We start from the raw sequence: 23,221 nt of genomic DNA on the forward strand, positions 1-23,221 counted from the left end.
TCCAAGGAGCCTGTTGCCACAGGTAGTGAACAAAACAACCCGTGGCAATGATAGCGCAGATGAAATCTTTCTGTCCTCGCTGCCGTCTGGCCTGCATGTTCCTGAGCAACCCCTGACTGCTTCTGTGGGGACAAATTGTAACAGGGTTACATGGAGATGGCTTGAAATGATTAAGTTTCTTTCTTTATTTTTAAGTAATTTCTACACCCAGCATGGGGCTCACACTCACGACCCTGAGATCAAGCGACCGAGCCAGCCAGGCGCCCCTTGAAATGATTTTTAAGCTTTCATTTCCACAGCAGCAAGGAAACTGTTGATATTATTGCCTTCTAGAGGGTTCCGGACCTGTGATCTCAGATGCTAAGAGTGCCAGCTCCAAACAAACCTATTTCCCAACAGAAATGGTCAACTGGAATCAGTAGGCCTTATTGGAGGGATTTTCACATGTCGTGGGGACAGTGATGAACTTACTTTGGTTTTAGAGCTCTTGTGTTAACAGGTACCTTTGGAGATAGAGCAGCTTTGGGGCTGTGGTCTTCTACTCAGTCCATCAAATGATAGCTTTCCTCTTGCTCCCTCTTAGTGTCTGGCTCAAAGCAGCATATTCTCTCCAAACTTGTTTGCTTGCCTTCGAGAAGCTGCTCCTGAGATCGAAGGCTCCATTGGTCAAGCTTGGTCCTGCCCTGGGGAGAGATAAACAGGCCCCCAAAACACTTCCCAGATTGCAACACTGGTGAGTCAGGCAGGCTGGACAGCTGTTCCCTCGTGGCACCCTGGTTATACCTGATAAGGAAAAACACGGTTCATTCCAGCACACTGCCATGTGTGTGCACATACATAAACAGATACTCCCGGGCCCCAGCGTTGTCTTAGAGTAAATTATTGACATTCTGAATGGCTAAAACATTGGGTAAAAAGGCGAGCACAAACACTTTGCTCGAGAGGAGCTCCAGGTTTTGTAAGCCAAAAATAAGTCAAACAAAGGCTGTCATTTGGCACGACTCAGGAGCTACCTTTCGAACCCACCTGGTCAAGGGCAGATTCCAGAGTCTTTTGAAGCTCTGGAAAGATGACGGGAGGGTTGCAGCGGGGGAGAGGGGAGGAAGTCAGAATGGAGGAAATGGATTTGTGAAGGAGCAAATGGCAAAACGCCCAGAGAGAAAAGGTGTGTCCTAAAATTGTGACCATACCTTCACCACAAAGGTGAAGGAATTGGCACTATGACATCTTCAAGAAAAAACAAACGAACAGACCCCAAAAGAAAAAAAAAAGTGAATGCCTTTCTCCTTAAATGATATACAGTGCATAAGGAGTGGGGCAAATGGAGGGGGGTTGAAATTAATAATATAATAATAGCACCACAAATAATATATTACATCTTATAATCAACACTTCACATTACCTCTATGAAAAGCAATTTATAGTTTACAAGGGGCTTTCACATTCATCTTCTCCATTTACTCCATCAACCTACTCAAGTGGGTAGGGTATTATGAGCCACATTTTACAGATGAGAACACTGAGGATCTGGGAGGATATCTGCAATTAACTGAGTCATAATTAAGGGCTAGGGATGGGCAGGTCTGTCCTGAGTAACCCAGAGCTAAGACACTTGCTAGACAATAATTCTCCTCCAAGTGATTGCTTTTCAGGGAGTGCTCAGAGGGCTAAATTTCCATTGCATTTCTAGGTAGAGCAGCCCCACCTTCTCCAGTGTTGTCCAGAACAAATTTCTCTAAACACGTCTCTGATGATTTTTGTTTCCTGCTTAGATCACAGCAGTGTATGGCATCTGTAAAAATTAAAGCCCACCAGGGATGATTTCTAGATCCACCCCGTGCCCTTCTTTCTCAAGAGTCCCATCCTTGACCTGTTCTTTCTGTTCTGGAAACACTTCGGGTCCTCTGAGCCTGGCTCGGAGCCTTGCTCTCCCATGGGGAGGAAACATCCTTATTTGCATAGGATATTATGAAAGTACAGGACCCACCTAGAGGGGTCTGGGCAGGTGTTTTGAAAGTGTTGGTGCCTGTTGGAATTTTCAAGCAGCGGTTCTTAAACTTTGGCCTGCATCAGAATCATCTGGGGAGCTTGTTAAAGATATGGACATCCAAGCCTCACCCTAGACCTTCTAAATCAGAGTCCCTGGTGGTGGGGCCTGGACATTTGTGAGCTTAACGAGCTCCCCAGGTGATTCTGAAGTGCACCAAAGGTTGAGAACAGCTGCCTTAGCACGTGAGTAGGGGGTTACTCAGGTGAAGGAGAGTGAGGAGCAGTGCTGGGAGAGGAAGTGGTAGCCGCAGGAGCCTGGAGAGCCTGGAGGAGACAGTCAGGAATAATTTCTGCCCCATCCTTCCCTCCCTTTAACAAAGTGGTCACATGGGGCTCCTGGGTGGCTCAGGCAGCACAGAGCTCGCTTAGGATCCTCCATCCCCCCCCCCTTGCCCCTCCTCCCCACGGCGTGCACACAGTCTCTCCCTCTCTCAAAAATAAATACAAAATAAACATTTAAAAAAGAACAATGACAACGAAACCAAAGTGGTCACCTGAAGGGGGTTAGAAATCTCCTTCAGACAGGTCCTCCCTCTGACAGAAGCAGTTAATCCCTTTCGGAAGCAGTTAAAATAGCCTGACTTTTTCAGAAAGTGGAGTAGAGCTTAGCAGGGGCTGGGGGGGGGGGGGGGAGTGGAGAATGAATGAGGATTTGTTGTTAAATGGGTATGGAGTTTCTGCTTGAGATGATGAAAAAGTTCTGGAAAGGGAGAGTAGTGATGGTTGCTCAACATTGTGAATGTATTTAATACACTGAATTGTGCGCTTCAAAGTAGTTCAAATGGCGAATTTTATGTTATGTACATTTAGCACATGCACACAAACAACTAGTCCTTTGGAGGAATGGAATGATGGGAGTAAAGAATGTTCAATTTTAGCTGATTGCTGCTGCCCCAGGTGTGTGTGTGTGTGTGTGCGCGTGTGTGTGTGTGTGTGTGTGTGTGTGTGTGTGTGTGTGTGAGGTTAATGTAAGGAGACCCAACTCACAGCACGGGGTCTGACACAGTACAAGCGTATTCATAGGAACAAGGGAATAGATACAAATTTTTGAAAATACAGTAGATGGCAGCAAAAATGTGATATAAACATAGGAGATGCCTAGATCACTCCTGCTCCCTTTGCCTGGCTCCTGGGTTCCATACGGCTTCTTTGTAGGGTGCTTCGTAGAGCAGTGACTCTCAAACTTCCCCGCACACAGGAATCACCTGGGGACCTTGTTAAGCTGCAAATTCTAATGCAGTAGGTCTGAGGTGAAGCTTTTAGCCTGAATTTCTAACAAGTTCCCGGGTGATGCTGACATACTACACCCGCCGACCATATCGGGAGGGCTGCGTAAATTTAACGTCTTTCTTAGTTCACCGTGATACCCTCATGTCCGGCAGGGTGATTCACACCATAGTAGGTGCTCCATAAATATTTATTGGACGAATCACAGAGTATACAGGGTTAGTATAGCAGTTCGGAGGGCAGAACAATTGCTGTCCTTTGAACTACAGCACATTGGGGGTGTTTCAGCTTCTATCAGTCTTTCCCTCTGTGAAATTACCTCATACTCCGTGGGGGTAAGGATGCTCATACCAAATTATTTCTGGTCTTGCCAGCTCGCTGCCTCCATTCTAATCCTTGAAGTAGTGGCCCTTTCCATGTGGAAGGTAACGAACCCTGGTTTGCAAGCTCTGAGGAAACCTTGCTGTCGTCTACAATCGCTGCAGACAGATTCTCTCCATCCAAGAAGGGAGCAGAGGGCAGAGAACCTGCTGGTGTGGGAATTTCCGATTTTGGTGCCTATCCAAGGAATTGCCACCTCAAATCAAATAAACAGCCTTTTAACAGTGTATGTGAGAAGGAAGTTTATTACACTAAAACACACAAATGTAATAATATTGCCATTATTTACTATTATCGTTTGTGATGATGATAACGTCACTGGCAGTTGAGCGATTAAGCGTGCGGGGGACTTGGGGGAGGGGGCACAGGGCTGTGAGGGCAGGAGAAAGAGGAACTACATCTCCCAGAACCCCCCGGGAAAGTCCACGCCGCGGCGGCGGCGCCCCACCCCTTTCGCCAGCCGGACCCGCCCCGCAGATGACGTCACAGAGGTGACGTCACGGCGCCCAGAGCGAGGCTGGGGTAGAGAGGCCGACTGAGCAGGAGTCGTCCGCTTGTGTTGGAGCCTGCTAGGGAGCCGGCGAGAGGGTGAGCGGGCGAGCAGGAGAGCGAACTAGAGCAGGCAGGAGGGAGCGACGCGCGGCGCAGAGTAGCGCCGGGGCCGGGCCGCGGCGGAACCCACAGCCGGAGAGGGGCAGCCCGAGCCGGGCGCCGCGGGGTCCCCACCCCCACTCGGCCGGACAGTGCCCGGTGTTCCCCCGTGCGGGGGGCGGCGGCGGCGGCTGACGGGACCGGACAGGATCGCGGGGGTGTTGCCACCTCCACCGAGGAGCCGGCGCGGCCGCAGGCTCCTCAGAGCCGGGGCCCGGGGCCCGTGATAGACGGGCCGAGGAAAGGAGAGGCGGCGCAGGCGACGGGGAGGCAGCGGCGACACCATGTCATCCCCCAGTCCGGGCAAGAGGCGGATGGACACGGACGTGGTCAAGCTGTATCCTTCGTGGAGGGGGGATTCGGGCTGTCGGGGGGGGGGGCTGTGTGAGGAAGCCCAGGGCACCCCTGAAACCCAAGCAGGGGCCCTGGGGCACTCCAGGCCACTGTTCGAGGCTCCCTTCCTCTCCTCCCTCCCCCCAGTGCCTACGGCGGCTCCTTGGCACCTCCCAGGAGCCGAGAGCCTTTCCAGCTCCCCCTTTATCTGCAGCACCCCGAAACGTGCGTTGTTTCTCGCTGTTCTGCACCCCCTTTGCCCGTGACTCTCCTCCACGACGTTTGGATTCCCAAGACGACGTGTTGGTTTTTTTTGTTTTGTTTTTTTTTTTTGTTTTTTTTGCAGGACCAGCTACCTCTCTTTATCACCATGTCCACCTCAGGGTCTCTCCTGTTTGCTCGCTCTGGATTTAGGGACTCGTGATAGAAATTCCCGAGAGTGAAGCCTTTCTTCCTTTCTTGAGATGCCTCCATTCCCTCCACTCACTGTGCTTCTTGAACTGGGGTAACTCAAGTGACCTCCTTTATCCCTAATTCCTTTCTATATTAGGAAGAGTAGTCTGCTCAGTGCCCCCTCTTGTAATAAAGAGCTCTGAGTGTTTTAAATCAGAGACCCCTGTTAAGCTCTCGGGTCCCTAGAAGAACCCCACGGTTTTTCTTTTCACTGACAAAGCCTGTCCCACCCATAGTTGTATGCAGTGAGGACCCCCAGGCCCTCCATAAGCCACCCTCCATATTGTGGATATGACAGCTGGAGGAGGGAGAGAAAGAGGATCTCCTTGACAAAATAGCCCCTGTAGTAGCCACTTAAGCAAACTCTGTCTATGAGGGTAAGGTTCTTGGGGGAATGACTGCCCTGATTTTACCAAGTGACACCTTTTATTCCACCCCACCCCCCAACTTTATGTACTCTGGAGGGAGCAGTGGGAAAGCTATAACTGATAAGGGCCCTTCAGGCAGAGGTTTTGGTTGGAGTCCAGACTGATTATTTCGTGACCAGCTAGAGAAATTCGCGAAGGTTCCTGTGACAAATGGAGACAATTTTTGAGGGGTAATTTAGAGGGTTGGGGGGGAGAGAGAGGAAAGGAGCCCAGTGTTCTGAGCACCTAATCCCTGGGGAGAAGGGGAACCGGGGATGGGGAGTGGTGGTGTGTGAAACGCAGTTAAAAAGTCCTGTCTCCTGCTTCTCTTTCTCCCTCACCCCCATCCCCCCACCATTTCCCCCTGTTGCAGGGTTTTGTTTATATAACTCAAGTTGTTTGGCTAGATTCTTCAGGTGAATTCCTTCTTTCTTCCTTTTATTTGTTACTGTTTTTGATCGAACATTTTTCCTCTTTTTAGAGATTGATGATTATTGTCAAATACTGAGTTATGGAATTCTCAGAAGTCTTTTAAGAAGTAGTTTTTGTATTTGGTTTAGAAGTGGGGGATGGGAGAGAAGTTGCCTGGGCAAGAGATTTTTTTTTTTTCATAACCTTTTCAAGAATAGGGTGTTTTCTCCTCACTCGGGAAAACTTAGCCAGAAATTAAGAACAGTAGATAAAACTACTAAGTTTTAGTATTTGAAGTTCAGAATTTTGGGGTGGTGGGAAGGGGGATTACAGAGAGGGGCAAATAGTAAAATATATGTTCCAAATACATGTCTAGGCACAAGTGAAATTGACTCTTCCTGAGCTGTTTGTGGCTGTGATTAAGTTTTGTAAATGTGTGAATAATACCAGTAATGTTGGCTTTTCATAATGTTGCAGGAAAACTTGTAACTATGGCTGTGCGTTCATTTTACACAAAGCAGTTTCGGGTTTTATTTTTGTTTAGAAACTAGGAAATGACATGGTGGCAGCATCTGAGTTATTTTTATCCTGAATTGAGAGTTACTGTCACACCTAATGCAAATTTCTACCTAATGTTTAATTGGGATGGAGGTGGAGAGAGAATTCCAGCTGTTTTTGATCAATGTCAGTGTCTCAAATTATATCTATACATTTTTAGAAGATTGAGGATAAAGGGTGAGGCCTAACTTGACCTGATGCCTTTTCCATACAGTGCCTTTTGTTCATTTAGTAGTTGTGGCATCTAGAATGATTACCGCATTTAGGAGTCGGGGTGTGGGGGGTGGAGAGGGAAGGAAAACAGACAAAGAACAGCAGGGTGTCTTTCTCTTTTTTCTTCCCCTAAGTGGCTTATTTCATAGCTTATTTTTAGTAGAAGATGAAGAAAGGCAAAGATGCATTGGCCTTCTGTTCTTTCCCCACCTTCCTCCTTTCTGACAAAAGAAAGCAGAGGCGCTTTAAAATCATAGATCTCTGAGATAGGAGGACAACAGTCTCGGGACTTAAAAAAGCCAGAGGTTATCTTTGTTTCATGTTTGTTATTTTCTGGTCTAACGTAGTTTGGAAGTTGAAATTTTTGTATTTCCTTTTGTGTGTGCATGTGTGTGGTGGGGGTGAGAGATGTTGTGGCCTCTTTTCTCTGTTGAATTCACATTAGTAGGCCCAAATGGAGCCCATAATTTTTGAGCAAGGTATATTTAGCAAAAATGTAAGGAAAAATTTCCCAATCCACTATTAAAATTAGTACAGTTGTGTGAAAGGGCCGGGGTTGAAAATGAAAGATGGTGGAGAGGAAGTAGAGAAGGTCTGAAGGAATGTACTTGCTTTTTGCCCCTCAGTGCCCCTTGATGATTTCTTTGGTATGGAGGCCAATAGCTGGTTTCATTGCAATCTCCTGTTTCAGCCCATTTTTGGATGTCTCCTGAGTGTAATTATGCCACCACGATTTACAGCTTGGCAGGGAACCTATAATAGTAGGAAAGTAGTGGTGTGGGGGTAGGGAGAGAAGGGGATGTGTAACTAATTGGCCACTGCTTTCCACCACCTAGCTGGGTTCTTTCCGAGACACTGTCTCTGGTTGTTGTTTGGAGTCAGTGCAATTTCTTTTGTGACGGGTTGGTAGGAGGAGAGCTGACTCTCAAGTTATGCAGGGAGTGAGTGTTTTGCACCGATGCACTTAATAATCTGCTGGGCGATTATGTTCTGAAACTCTGACTCATTCATTGTTTCTGTTCTGATCCTTTGCTGAGGGTTGTGCAAACCTCTCCAGGAGCCTAGAAACTGATGTACTGACTTCTGGGTCCTGTAGGAATTTGTCCCAGTCAAAAAACTTACAGTCAGCCCAGATCCTGTGGTATGGTCGTGAATAGTGTGGCCATTTGTTTGCAAAGTCAGGTAGATTGGTGATACCGTGCTGTTCCCAGCCTGGCAAGCGTTAAGGTTTCCATCTCAAACCCAAACCCAGGCTGATTATTTAGATTGTCTGAGAACTGGGACTCTGGTGACCTTAAAGCGTGATTTGCCCTAAAGGAATATCGGTTTAAGTTCTCCCTGGTGGAGGAACAAACAGCTCAGATTACACGGGTTTCCTTGTTGGTGGGGGTTACTCGTCTCACCCTGTTGCACAGCCTGGTGATCCTTTTATCTGTGAACCAGTGGCCCCTGCTGAAGGCTGGAGCTGCTTGTTTTGGAAAAGCGTATGCAGGGAAAAGGCCTCAGGCACAGCTCCTCACAGCTCATTGGCTGCTCTGTTACTACCCGGAAAAGGAGGAGGGGTGGAGCTACCAAACAGCTGATGGAGTGTGTGACCGGAGTGTTTATATACAAAAGAAGTAGGGGCTGGGGACGCCTTGTGAGTGGTGTTACAGGATTAAGTGTATTTTCAAGGGGTGAAAAAGAGGAAAACCTGACCTCTCAGAGTACAAGAAATAAGCGTTCAGGGTTAAATCAGAAAAGTGAATCTGATAATAATGGGGACTTGGCATGCACTGTATTTGTTATTGGTGTGAGATTTTGGAATTTACTTTATAATACTAAGTTTTCAAAGATTTCCTTTTTCAGAGGGAGTTGTGGTAACTTAAAATAGGATATGCCGCCACTTTAAATGTACTTAAATGACTCATGCAGGGATTCAAAAGTATGGTACAAATGTAAGTTTTCCCTACAAAAGCTTGAAGAGTGATAGAAAGGGGCAGTGACTCTTACTAAATTCATTAGCAGCATTTAGTGAAACCTTACAGAATCCAGGGTGTCTGCTTTAGGGTTTCAGAAGCTTTCAGTAACAAGTTCATCCCCCTAAAATGTTTGAGCACCCACTTCATGCCAGGTTTGGTGCTAGGTGCTAGGGGGTTAGTAGTGAAAAATTCAGTGTGGGTGGTCATGATGCTTATGTAACCAGTTAAACAATTAAAAAAAAAAAAAAACCAAAGTAGAGCTGTTTATAGTGGGTCAGCATTGTATGTATCAGCTTTTTGAATAACTTGTATTTACTTTCAGAATTGACTTCAAGGAGAAGAAAGATTAAAAAGTGAATTTTATGCAATGGGATGTATGGGGTGCTATATTCCCATTATTTAAAAGGTAGATGTTAAAAGAAAATGGAAACAAAAACATTCAAATGCTTAACCCTTTGACATCAGCTTTGGTATTTTGTTGTCAATCAGTAATTATTCTATCCCTAAATTAGTAGTCTTTGTTACTCTTTAATTTGTGCTCAGAGTATAGACGATTCTGTAATCTTTTAACTAGCTCCAGTGTCAGTTGAGAGAACCTGTGTTTTGCTTTTATTTCCTGTGGACTCTGTTTTTGTGAGATGTTGAGGTGGAAGGTGGAACAGCTTTATGGTCTTCAAGCTAGAAATTAAAGGTTTGGCAACTCCCAGTGTTCTGAATTTGTCTTCTCTGCCTAGATTTTGGTGACAAATATAACATACTGGTACTTATTTTTGTTAAGCAGGAACCTACATGAGTAAGCATTCACAGCTTCAGAACATCAGAGTCCTGCAGTGCAGTTCTAGTAAATTACACACAAGCCTGAAAATTCAGCTTTTAGGGGAGAAAAATCTTTTGCAGATGTGACCCATAAAAGTCCCTTAACCCTGTTTGTATGCATGTGTTAGAAACACCTGGATTTGTTGTTTTCCTAGTGTTGTGCAATTTCCCTAGTACCTTGACCTGTATTGTGTGTGTGTGTGTGTGTGTATGCACGTGTATACGTATATATACAGACATATGTAATATTTAGTATCTTCTTCACTCTTAACAGATTTGATGGTTCTAAGAATCATTGGATTTTTTTTAAAGATTTTATTTTAAAGTAATCTCGACACCCAGCATGGGACTCAAACTCACAACCCCCAAGATCAGGAGTTGTATGCTCCACTGACTGAGCCAGCCAGGTGCCCCAAGAATCATTGGATTTTTTTAGGCTTGCAATTCAGACCTGCAAAAGTGCTTATGGTATAATAGCTTCTTAACTATAGACCCACAGAGTACGTTTTAGTAAACTACTTTAATGCAAAAACTTAACTGGATCATGCAAGTAGTAAGACAATTGAGGAAAGCATAGGTTACAAAAGGGGGAAGAAAACAGTCACTCATAATCCTATCCTTTATACAGTGGTTCTCAAACTTTAGTCTGATCTTAATTACCTGGAGGGTTTGTTGAAATAGGTGCTGGGGTACTAGCCCTGGAGTTGTCTGATTCAGTGGTTCTAGAACTTGCATTTCTAACAGGTTCCCAGATGATCTTGATGCTGTTGGTCCACAATAGGGACCACAGCTTAAGAACCATTGTCCTCAAATATTAACATGATGGTGTTTTTTCTTATCAGTCTCCCCCTCTCCCCCATATATTATTTTCAACCTGTTGATCATCTTGTATGTATGTGCTCTGTTTTTGCTTAATAGTTTTTGCAGCTTCTCCCTTCCCCCCAATTAAAAATATCAAACATAATGAATAGATCATGTAATATGCCATTCCGTGCCCATGCCACTGATTTAATTCTTTGGCATTTTGTCTGTGATAAGATTGAAATTAACATCTTGTACATAGGCTTTTCTTGTACTTGTGGATTATTTCTGTTTTCTTCTAGATCAAAGAAGGTAACCATTTGAATTAAAATATTTAATTAAAGATCTTGGGGCCCCACACTCACTCTGCTCTCATTTTGTTCTGTTGTGTTTTAGTTGGTGTGATTTCAGCAGTGAAGCAATCAACCTGTCCTAGTGATGACAAATGAATTCTGATCTCTTTGTTTTATATGGTGTGTGTGGGGGTGGGTGGGTGGGTGTGTCTGTGTGAGTGAGTGTTAATGGCGATCCTTAAATTAGGGACACTTTTGTACTTGCCAAAGTGCCTACTGTGAGTTGGTATATTAAATATATACATTCATGATTAGATCTGACTGGCAAGAGCTACAGAATTAGTTGGGATATCTTGAATTTGTTTCCTTCTGCTTTTCATTGAGGTATAATATAAATTAACTGTATATATTTAAAAATGATCAATGAGATAAGTTTTGACAGAAATATCACCCATGAAGCCTATCATCACAGTCAACCATTGATTTGGTTTCTGTCACTATAGATTATTTTGCATTTTCTAGAATGTTATATAAAGGTAATTATAGAGTAAGTTCTTTTTTAAGTGACCCAATTATGTGTTCCCATAAGAAACCCTCTTTATTTATTTTTTTTAAGTTTGTTTATTTATTTTGTGTGAGAGAAAAAGCAGGGGAGGGGCAGATAAAGAGGGAGAGAGAGAATCCCAACCAAGTTCAGTGCTCTTAGCACAGAGCCTGATGCAGGGTTTGATCTCCTGAATAGTGAGGTCATGACCTGAGCTGAAATCAAGAGTTGGATTCTTAACCAACTGAGCCACTTAAGCGCCCCTAGAGTATGTACTTCTATATGAATTCTTTCATCATATTTTAAGATTTACCATGTTCTTTTTATTGCTGAGTAGTATGTCATTGTAAAGCTATACCACAATTTGTTTACTTACACATTTTCCTCTTTATGGGCGTTTGGGTTATTTCCAGTTTGGAGCTATTACAAACAAAGCTGCTATGGATGTTTTCCTTTCTTTTGGGTAAACATATAGGAATGGAATAGCTGAATCATGGGGTAGGTATAGGTGCTTAACTTTTTAACAGATAGCCTGCATTTAATTTTGACTGATTGTATTTCACATACATTAAGATTGTGACATGAAACATGTATTTTATTTTTATTTATTTATTTATTTTTTATTTACTTATTTTTTTGAGACCTGTATTTTAAAGGAATCCCATTAAATAGCATGCTTTGAAAGCACTGATTTCTTTTTTTTTTATATGAAATTTATTGTCAAATTGGTTTCCATACAACACCCAGTGCTCATCCCAAAACATGCCCTCCTCAATACCCATCACCCACCCTCCCCTCCTTCCCACCCCCCATCAACCCTCAGTTTGTTCTCAGTTTTTAACAGTCTCTTATGTTTTGACTCTCTCCCACTCTAACCTCTTTTTTTTTTTTCCTTTCCTTCCCCCATGGGTTTCTGTTAAGTTTCTTAGGATCCACATAAGAGTGAAACCATATGGTATCTGTCTTTCTCTGTATGGCTTATTTCACTTAGCATCACACTCTCCAGTTCCATCCGCGTTGCTACAAAAGGCCATATTTCATTCTTTCTCATTGCCATGTAGTATTCCATTGGAAAGCACTGATTTCTTAACCTAACTCTGTCAAGGCTAGTTTAGTAACTGTTTTTCCCTCTCCTCCATTCAAAATTAGTGAATTAAATTTTCATTGTGAAAATTTTGTGGCCCTTTGACATGGTACTTCAGGAATTACGGTCACAAATAACTTATTTTTGCATTTGCTAGTAAGACTCTTTGCTTTTCTGAAAAGATAAGCACACTTTTTGTTGATGGTACCCTTTTCTTTTTGTAAAGTATTGATAAGATTTTTTTTATACACTAGTTTTGCTTAGCACTTCCAATTACATTTATAGCAGCTTACAAATATTTATGTAGGACTCTGTTGAGGTCTGAATAGTATCTTCAGTTTTCATATGGACTAAATTCAGAAACCATTGGCAACTCCGTGGCAGAACTGAAAACAGATTCTAAGAGTTAGGGTATCCCTTACTTAATATGTTTTCCTGGAATTTTTTTTAAGTTAGTTTTTTTAACAAAATAGGTTTTTGTGTTTTAAGTTTTTGATGTTCAGTATAAGTTATTTGATAGGTCGATGGACATTGCTATGAGAAAATTTGACGTTGGTTTGTAATGGTTGTCATCACACTCTTTCTGATAAATCACAAGCATTTGAATTTATAGGTGTTTATGCGTGTTGCTTACACAATTAACATATTCCTCGCACTTTGAACTTTAACTTGCCTAACAAGAAAAAAGACCACCTCCTGGTTTATACTTCTTTCAGGTGGGAGTCAATGACGATTTATTCAGCGCGTAGACCTTTAGTTCAGTTGTCAGACGCCAGGATGGTGCTCTGAGCATGTATGTATGTTAGAGAATTATTTTCGGATTGCCAAAATGTAATTGAAGTGCACTGTGGAAACCTTTTGAAAACACAGAAAAGTCAGCGTGTACTTTTGAGAGACTGTTGTTACGTTAGTGATTCTCCGGTGGGGTGGGGTATCCCGTTTTAGGAGAATGTTACGCTTTCTGGGCAAGTACTCTTGTAGCTTCTTCTCTGCACCTCACCAGATGCTTGCGCAGGGTGTCTGGTTGTTTGCAGGCTGGTGCTCGCGCTGGCTGCCGTGGCTGGCACCTCTGGAGCCAGGTGGTGGAAAGCCCCACAGGGCAGCTATATGCGGATGAAGGATCCCTTTTGCTTTCCTCCGCTTTTTAGGCATCCAGGGCTTGAGGTAGGAGGTTTAAACAGGTGCTGCTGATCTTTTGACCTGGTCCTGCGGAGAAGTCAGGGAGGAGTAGGAAACCCGTATGAAGGGGAGAGGCTTGGCTGGACTTTGTCATCCCCTGGAAGACAGACATGGCTGGTGAGTCCGTCCCCGGGCCCACAGCAGGTACCTGGGCTGTAGCACTTGGAGGAACCATAGTTAGGGATTTAGAATATTGTTTAATTGACTGGGAATGGAATCTTACGTCTTTCATTCAACTGCTTGGTTTCTAACTTGTAAACCACTTTTAGCGAGGCATTATGGATAAAAAGTAAGAGATATTCTCTACATGGGAAATTGTTATTAATGTTGTAAGCTATGCATTTTCTCTTTAGCTTTGGGCAAAACGTTTCTTTTCCCATGTATCGTGTTTTTATCACGTACACTTTTCAAGGTTTCTTGGATTGTAAAATCTTAGTTGAGGTAATAAAAATAGAAAATAAGATACAGAGTGTGCCTGGTTCGTGTTACCTCAGAAGCAATTGGGTTACTACTCTGCTTAGTGAAAATAAATTTAGTTGTTTTGTCCAAATGGTGCCAGTGTAACTGGTTATCCGGATATTGCTTTTAAGTCGGTTGATGTTATATTACATGGTTTCAGGAAGGTTGATTAATTTTAAAAAATAACACGTATTTGGGGAAACATTTTCCATTGTGGTTACCGGTGGAAAGATGATTCAGGTAGATTGTGTTCGTTAAGAGATCACTGGGTGTAATGTAGGTGGTTATATTGTTTTATGGTCTTACAGACTACTGAATGTTTAGTACCCTTTTGCTATTTATCTAAACCTGTATATAAGTTAGTAAGTCTCCCTGGCAACAAAGCCTGAAACTACATAACCCTTTTTGTTTCACTCCAAAGTAAAGAAACGGTTTACTTTTTTTCATTAACAAATGGTCAGTTTTATATGGCCTTTATATATGGTCCCACAGCTGTGAATTGGTACTTGGTCAGATCACTAATTTAAACTAAGGCTTCTACAATGAAATCATCCCATGATGTAGATCTTGGAGATTGGGGGGCTTTATTACACATTATATTCACATTCGCATATTCAAAGTATATTAAAATGTATAGAACATAACACATGTTTGATAACAAATCACTGATTTTGGCAAGACAATTTGACGTGATTAAATCTGTTCATTTTACCAACTACAGCCACCATCTTCGTAATGAATAAAGGGAAAACAACTATTTTTTGCCTCCCTGTTTGTATCCTTAGAGATTAGAAGCAAAAACAAAATACTTTTAAGTCAGATTTGTTTTATGGGTGGAAGAAAGAGAGGAAATAGACCTTTGAGTGTGTTCTTTAGTCTGATTGTCTGGATTGCTGCCCATTTCTCCTGGCAGTTAAGAAAGGCAGGTCTTGAATGTGGTCTTAGATTATCAAATGACATATATTTGAGTATACCTGTATTGCATCACTTATGTAGTTGGGAACACTTATTTGCTTCTGTCTTTCTGTAGGCTCTTTAGTTAGAATAGTTAGGTACCATGTTCTTTCTTTTAGTGATTAATGTGGCTTTTCCTTTGAGATTTAGCTAAGAGTTTTATAACCTGTAAACTATGATATGTCAGGAAGACTATTAGTGGCTCATCAAGACTAATTTCATTTCATATATTTTAATTTATATGTGTTTTCTTTTTCTGGTGGTGTTCCTAGCTTATAGTTTGAACTGATTTCTAGAAATCAAATAAAGTTAAATACACCGGCAGGAAATCACACAAAGAAACCTTTGAAGAGAAGGTATTTCCAGACCCTTTACAGTATCTTACATTCAAGCTTAAGTGAAAGTAGTAGTGAAGCCAGGTCCTTTTTTTTTCTAGGAGTTTGGAAATTAGAGTATACTTGGCCTAGTTCACTTTGTGCAGTTTGGGAGTTATTTATCAAACTAGAACTTATGCTAAAAATACATAGTAGTTTACAACTTTGCTATGTATCCTCTGAACATAAAATAGGCTATGCCTTAGATTTGCCTTAACCCTGCTCAGTGAAGTCAGACACAGTGGAACTTAACACCTGAATTTTGTGCTCTTATACTCCAAAGGGCCTGGTCTCTCCTTGCCTCTGAAGAATTTGGTGTTTCTAAGCTGGCTTTATACAAACTGGTCAGTGTTTCTGAGATTCAGAAAGTGCTGACTCTATTTTCTTTTAGTAAGTCCTCAAGGTAGGAAGTCTGGAGGTCTTTATCACCCACATCCTCCTGTGCTCTCCAGGCAAGGTAAATGGGAATAGTCCCCTACCCCTGTGGGAGCTTATTCTCAGGACTTAGTTCTAGCTCCTTTGCATCTTGTGATTCAAAGAATGGCTAATGAAATACATACCTTGTCTACTTGTGCTTATTGTCCATTTTTGGGGGGTGACTGGGTCTATCTGCACAAGCCTTTGAACTGGATTATCGTAATTGACACAGATGCCTCTCTATTTGCTTAATGGGAAAGCAGAGTTAGTAATTCACTTGTTTCTAGAATTACAAATTAGGGTATGATTGGGATGTTTTTAAATTTGGGCTTATTATTTGAATGCATTGGATAAAACACAAGGATTTTAGTCTGTCAGTTCTGGCTGTTTTATTTCTCAAAAGTCATTCCTACAGTGTTTTGTCAGCTCTTATGACGTTCTGATGACATTTTATTAAAGTTAAATTTCGGTAGATATGACACTTACATAGATTTTAGCATGTTCTTCTACTTGGAGAAAACCTGGAATTCAGATAATAGTACTACAAAGCAATGGTTGCTTTCTGAATATAAGGGCTCTTTGAGTTGAAATGAATAATTGTATTATTTCTAGGCAGTATCCTTTGTGGCTTTAAGTAATAGTTTGAGAAATACTAATTCTTGGCTGTATTGCTTCAAATTTAGAGAGTAAACTCTGGTAACTTTGTTTTTATTATTGATGTCAGAAATAGAAGCCAGAGTTGAAATTAGGAGTCTACTTTCCATTCCTGACTTTTAATTCAGTTTTGCTACTTAGTAGTCACATTTGTTATGTGAAAAATAGAATTAAAACAGTATAGCCTAATGCCCTCGCTAATCCCATTTAGGAATGCAGGAGTCCTAAAGAATGAAAAATGACACTAAGTTTTAATATGCATGTTCTGTGTTTTTACAATAGTAGATTAGATGGCATTACATTTTATATTTTTGAGGTATCTGTATGTTACCTGTCAATAATTTAAAAAAATAATATAAGCCATGTAATAGTGCCTGATTTACAGAAGCTTTGATCAGCATAGAATGACAGCATGCTGTTCCTTTCAAAATTTATGTATTTAATTACCTAAATTACATTTTGGCTTTTACATTTTTTTAAAAGTTTTTTTTGAAAGTTTATTTTGAGAGAGAGAGAATGAGAATGAGGGAGGGTCAGAGAGAGGAGAGAGCGAACCAAGCAGGCTCCATACTGTCCATGCAGAGCCCCATGCAGGGCTTGAACTCACCAACCGCGAGGTCATGACGCTTAACCAACTGAGCCTCCCAGGCGCCCCTATATTTTGGTTTTTAAAAGGTAAATTGGGGGAATGGGAATATGCTTGAGTAAAAGGATATGCCCAGAGCCAGGATGGGATCCCATCAGAGTCTGACACAGTTCAGTACTTAAGCATTTAAATATTGTATTGTTATTTCTTTAATTGCTTTCTAGATATTTTGAAGATATCTTTCACAGAAAATTTAGTTGCTCACATTTTTTTAAAAGTAATCTCTAGGGGCTCCTAGGTGGCTCAGTCGGTTAAATGTCCAACTTTGGCTCAGGTCATGATCTCATGGTTGCTGGGTTCGAGCTCTGCGTTGGGCTCTGTGCTGACAGCTGGGAGCCTGGACCCTGCTTCGGATTGTGTCTCCCCTACTCTCTGCCCCTCCCCCACTCTTGCTCTGTCTGTCTGTCCTAAAAATAAACAAACATTAAAAAAAAAAAAATCTCTGTATCCAACATGGGGCTTGAACTCATGACCCCAAGATCAAGAGTCTCGTGCTTTTCTGACTGAGCCAGCCAAGCACCCCAGTTGCCAACATTTTTATTGATATTTAAACTCTGGGTGACTGGAATGGAACAGTTTTGCTCCATATTACAGTAATTCCAATTATGAGTCCCCAGACAGCTAAGCATGTGTAAAAACTTTGGACGCTTAATTTTTTAAAACTTGAGATGAAAGAAAGCTTGGGAAGTAATGAGCCTTTCTCATTTTCTGCTGTTTTTGCCTTGATGTTTGATAGCTTTTACATTTTTTTAGATAAACGTTTAATTTTTGATTTACAGAAGAGTTGCAGACATACCACAGAGAGTTTCTGTTCACTCAGTTCCAGTTACCCCTGTGCTGCTTTGTGTTCCAATGGCACGTGTCAAAACTAGGAACCATTATTGGTTGGTGTATTACTATAAACTAAACTTCAGGCTTTATTCAGATTTCACCAGTTTTTCCACCGATGTTCTTTTCCGTTCCAGGTTTCAATCCAGGATACATTACATACAGTGGTCATGTCTCCTTCGTATTCTCTAGTCTGTGACAGTTGCTCACTTATTTCTTGTTTTCCGTAATATTGACAGTTTGGGAGTACTGGTCAGGTGGTTTTTGGAGTATTCCTTAATTTCAGTTTATCTGATTTGTTTTCCTCTCATCATTAGACCTCGTGATAGTAAAGGTACTTAAAATTGGCCAAGCTCATTCTGGGGTTTTGGAAGGAATACCACGGAGGTGAAGTGCCCTTCTCATCACACATGGGGGGTGTGAGGGGCATACATCTGTCCTCATGCCTCATGACCTCGCAGGTGATGTTGAGCTTGGTCCACTGGGCCTTAGTGGTGCTTGCCAGGTTGTTCCACTGTAAAGCTACTATTTTTCCTTCAGTATTCTATTCCTTGGAAGATAGTCACTAAGTGTAGCTGACATTTAAGGAGCGCCAGGGGGAGGGGGGGTTCTACTCCTGGAAGGAGTTACTGTTTTTGACTTTTTAAAACTTAATTTTTTATTCAAATTCCTTCTTCAGTGTGGTGTCTTCTCTCCCTTTAGTTGTGGAGTTTGTTCGTCAGTCTTCGGGTTAGTTTCTGGGGTGTTAAGGATGATTTGATAGTTACCTCGTTGTGTTTGTGGGACGAGGTCCTCCTCTATCACCGCCATCCTCCTCATTGTTTTTGATTATAATGTATTAGTGCATTAATCTAAGTTGTTAGGTTTTGTTCAGAAGTTACATTTGATTTTGAATGAAGTGTAAATTGGTACAGGCTTTTGGAAACGAAATGGGATGTAAATATATGAGGATGTGGTCTGGGAGCACACAGATTTGGTGGATTTGTTTATTTAACAATTTGCATGGCAAGTTTAACTCTGTACATTTGGCTCTTTTTAGATCTATAATAACTTTTATATGTGAAAATAAAGATAAACTTAGAGTGAACTGAAAAGGTATTAGTTAAAAGCTTCCTATGTCAAGGAATTCTATAATAGAGTTTTAGACCAGAAAGAGGGTTTAGGGTGGAGTACTGATAAAATGCCATGACATTCTGCATAGCTTCTTGTTATTAATCAGTTATATAATTAACTTTTAAGAGAGAAGAATATTGAAAAAAAATTTTAAAAAAAAAAGAGAGAAGAATATATTCTTATCAACCACTAATTCTAGCAGCAGATCATTATTTTGGCTTGTAGAAACATTTTATTCTAAAAGGAATGAATTTTTCACCATTTTGATGTCTTTTTTTTTTTTTTCTTTTTAGCAGTTCTATTTGTAGTTTCAGTGAAAATCTTGATATAATTGTAGTTGTCAGTTTTAACCAGAAATTCAGTTATGGGAAGATTGTTTAGAATTTCACTTTTTCTTTATTGCAGAATTTCCTGAACAATTGAAGCTTACCCCTTTATTTCATTTTTTTATTGTTATTTTTTTTTAAGTTTATGTATATTGAGAGAGAGTATAAGTGGGAGAGGGGCAGAGAGAGACAGAGACAGAGAACCCCAAGCAGGCTCTACACTGTCAGCACAGAGCCTGATGCGGGGCTCAAACCCACGAACTGTGAGATCATGACCTGAGCTGAAGTCAGATGCTCAACTAAGTCACCCAGGTGCCCTGAAGCTTCTTTCCCTCCCTCCCTCCTTCTTTTTCTTTCTTCCTTTATTCCTTCCTTCCTTCCTTCCTCTCCTTTCTTTCTTTCTTTCTTTCTTTCTTTCTTTCTTTCTTTCATTCATTCATTCATTCATTTTTGAGAAAGAGAGAGACAGCGCACGAGCAGGGGAGGAACAGAGAGGAGACACAGAATCTGAAGCAGGCTGCAGCCTCTCAGCTGTCAGCACAGAGCCCAATGCGGGGCTCGAACCCATGAACCATGAGATCATGGCCTGAGCCAAAGTTGCATGCTTAACCGACTGAGCCACCCATGCGCCCCAAAACTTCCTCCTTTAAATGAGAAAACTCATTTTACTTAGACAGTATTTGGTGTAGTTAAAAAAAGTTTTCAAGTTTACTTACTTTGAAAGAGAGAATATGCAGGGGAGGGGCAGAGAGAGAGGGAGAGAATCCCAAGCACTGTCAGCACCCAGCCCGACACGGTGCTGAACTCATACATCATGAGATCATGACCTGAGCCGAAATCAAGAGTTGGATGCTTAACCGAGTGAGCCACCCAGGTGCCCCTGGTATAGTTTTATTTTGGTTGATGTATTTGCCACTTTCTCCTTTCTCTCTAGCAATAACACTGACAGATGATGAAAGTCATAAAAGTATATAAAATGCATTTCTTTTCTTGAACAGAGTATATTTATAGTTGAGGCTCTTGGGTAAGTGACCTCTGGAAAAGTAATAGATACTAAAATTTGGCCAAACCCATTTGGTTTCTGGGCTAAAAAGTTAAGCCAAAGTATCTCTCTCAGGGGCTTCCTTGAAAATAGCGAGGAAGAAAGTAGAAATTGAATATTAATGGAAAATATCTTGCTAGTTATAAACATAGTAATAAACAGTTATACATTCTTTGAGATTGTAGAGGACAGTTCAGAATTTATGTATCAACTTACGGGGACGCCTGGGCTTTTGTGTGGTAAATAAGTCAGAAGTGTTTATAATCAGCTGTTTATTGGTTTAGTAACCCCGGTGGTGTGCTTTTAGACCTTTGGCCTTAAATAATGCTAGCACTTGGATGTCATGTAGGTGCTAAGAATCAGTAGTGTGGAGCTTTAGGGCCATCTTACTGCTTTGATGACTCTGTGCCAGATGTTGAACTGGTTCTTTTATATTTGTTTCCTTTGCTCACTTTCTTAAGTGTGTGTACCCGGTGGGCCTTTACAAGAAAACAAGAAGCAATCAAGACTTACTTTTTTAGAGTAGTTTTAGGCTCGTAGCAAAATTGAGACGGTAGAGATTTCCTGTGTCCCTCTGGCCCCACTCATGAACAGCCTCCCCCATTGTCAACATCCTCTGCCAGAGTGGTACATTTGTTTCAATTGATTAATTCGCACTGACACATCAGTATCACCCAAAGTCTGTAGTTTACATCAGAATTCATCTTAGCGTTGTATAGCTATGTGCTTGGACATATGTGTGATGATTTATGTCCATCATTATGGTATCCTACACAGTATTTTCACTGCCCTGAAAATTCTGTGTTCCACCTATTCATTCCTCTCTCCCCTAACACCTGGCAGCCAGTTATCTTTTTATTGTTTTCATAATTTTGCCTTTTCTAAAATGTCATATAGTTAGAATCATACAGGAGGTAGGCTTTTCAGAGTGGCTTCTTTCACTTAGTAATACGGATTTAAGTTTCCATTGTGTCATTTTATGGCCTAATAGCTCATTTCTTTTTAGTGCCAAATAATGCTCCATTGTCTGGGTGTATCACAGTTTGTCCATTCACCTTGGTGAACCATTTTTAGTGAAGAGATAATACTATTCTAGTGGTTCCTTATTTTCCAAATTCACCTTTGTATTTTTTTTTTTAAGTCCCTTAGTAGTGACTAGTTAAATTTTATACTTCTGGCCCATTCTGTCCTCAGCTGTATCTTTCTTGACCCTTGATACTTGTTCTATAATGTGCTATTTCTCATGTATATATGCATATATATATATATATATGTATACATGTTTTAATGTTCATTTATTTGAGAGAGAGACAGACTGACCATGAGCCAGGGATGGGTAGAGAGAGAGGGAGACACAGAGTCCAAAGTAGAGCTTCATGTGGGGCTTGAACTCACGAACTGTGAGATCATGACCTGAGCCGAAGTTGGATGCTTAACTGACTGAGCCACACAAGGCGCCCCTCTTTCTGGTATATTTCAGTCAATTTTTGTAGCATCCTTGCTTTGCGATGTTATGGCTCACTTTTTTTGGTTTTAATTTGTGTATGTGTGTGTGTGTTTGCTTATTTTTGAGAGACAGCATGAGCCAGGGAGGGGCAGAGAAGGAGGGAGACACAGGATCTGCAGCAGGCTCCAGAGCCTAACGTGGGGCTCAAACTCATGAACTGCAAGATCGTGACCTGAGCCAAAGTTGGCTGCTTAACCGACTGAGCCACTCATGCATCCTTGTGGCTCACTTTTTATGGATAAAAAATCTTGGGCTACACAGATTGACTGGGAATGCTGAGGTCCTAGAGGAATGATGGGTCCTGAGCCAATGAGAGTTTCTCATGCTTTTGTCCCTTTGGCATACGTTTAACTTTGCGTATGAAGTAGGTGCTCAGAAAACACCAGTTAAGTGAATTTTGATACATAATATACTACAGGTGGGATGCCTGGGTGGCTCAGTCCGTTAAGTGTCAGACTTTTGATTTTGGCTCAAGTCATGATCTCAGGTTAGTGAGATCAAGCCCCACGTCAAGCTCTGCACTGACAGTGTGGAGCCTGCTTGGAATTCTCTCTTTCCCTCTCTCTTTGCCCCTCCCTTGCTCTATCTCTCTCTCAAAATAAACTTTAAAAAAAAATACACACATCCACTACAGGTTTTTGCCAAGTCCTTGGGTTGATTTTAGACTAAACTTTGTCACCTGTATGGAAAATCAGAACCCTATGTACAGAAATCATGCAGATCTTACTCAAACTGTGGTCATCATCAACATGCCTTTCACCACAAGCCTGTGGTTAAAAAAAGGCAGGTTCACTTGAGCATGTCCTTGATCAGGAGTAAAGATCATTAGTAAATTTTGACCCTCAATTATGTGTCTTTTAATATTCTGTGTGATGAAATGAGAAACCTCTTTCCTGCATATTGAAAGTATGGTGGTGGTTTCTAGAAAAAACAACTTAAGTGATTTTGAGTTGGCAACCGAACTAGCTGTTTTTTTATGGAATGCCATTTGTACTTGAAAGTAGATACTTGATCCAGACGTTTTCTCCAAAAAAAGCGAGCCCATCACTCCAAGGAAAACTGCTAGTATATAAAATGATATATGATAAAATGATAAAATATAAGCCTTAAACCAAAAATTAGAATTTTGGGTAACTTGTTATCAGCCACATGCTTGACAGTTGTTTAATACTTACATTTCTGATGAGATTAGTGGTGATATTAACAAATGTGATTTTTTGATATTGTGTAATGAAATGTGTCAACATTAGGAAGATCCGTATAAGTTTGTGAACTTATTTTCCACATGGCCAGTGCATGATAGAAAATCATGCTTGGGTAAAAAAGATTCACTAAGGGGCACCTGGGTGGCGCAGTCGGTTAAGCGTCCGACTTCAGCCAGGTCACGATCTCGCGGTCCGTGAGTTCGAGCCCCGCGTCAGGCTCTGGGCTGATGGCTCGGAGCCTGGAGCCTGTTTCCGATTCTGTGTCTCCCTCTCTCTCTGCCCCTCCCCCGTTCATGCTCTGTCTCTCTCTGTCCCCAAAATAAATAAACGTTAAA

At 41.6% G+C, this 23,221-nt stretch overlaps 1 protein-coding gene across 4 annotated transcripts in view; it reads left to right on the top strand.

The window, feature by feature from the left end:
• Positions 1–4,136: 4,136 nt before the first annotated feature.
• Positions 4,137–23,221, top strand: part of UBE2H (ubiquitin conjugating enzyme E2 H) — a 103,215-nt gene continuing 84,130 nt past the window's right edge. Inside the window, exon 1 of one of the 4 annotated variants that reach the window (XM_040471983.1) lies at positions 4,137–4,645. In XM_040471983.1, coding sequence (XP_040327917.1) covers positions 4,593–4,645 — 53 coding nt within the window. In that variant the 5' untranslated portion in view covers positions 4,137–4,592. The remainder of the gene's footprint in view (positions 4,646–23,221) is intronic. The other 3 variants (XM_040471984.1, XM_040471980.1, XM_040471982.1) reach the window with 3 other exon arrangements.

Source organism: Herpailurus yagouaroundi, unplaced genomic scaffold (assembly GCF_014898765.1).
Source record: "Herpailurus yagouaroundi ecotype Mexico unplaced genomic scaffold, PumYag 100, whole genome shotgun sequence".
Taxonomy (NCBI): domain Eukaryota; kingdom Metazoa; phylum Chordata; class Mammalia; order Carnivora; family Felidae; genus Herpailurus; species Herpailurus yagouaroundi.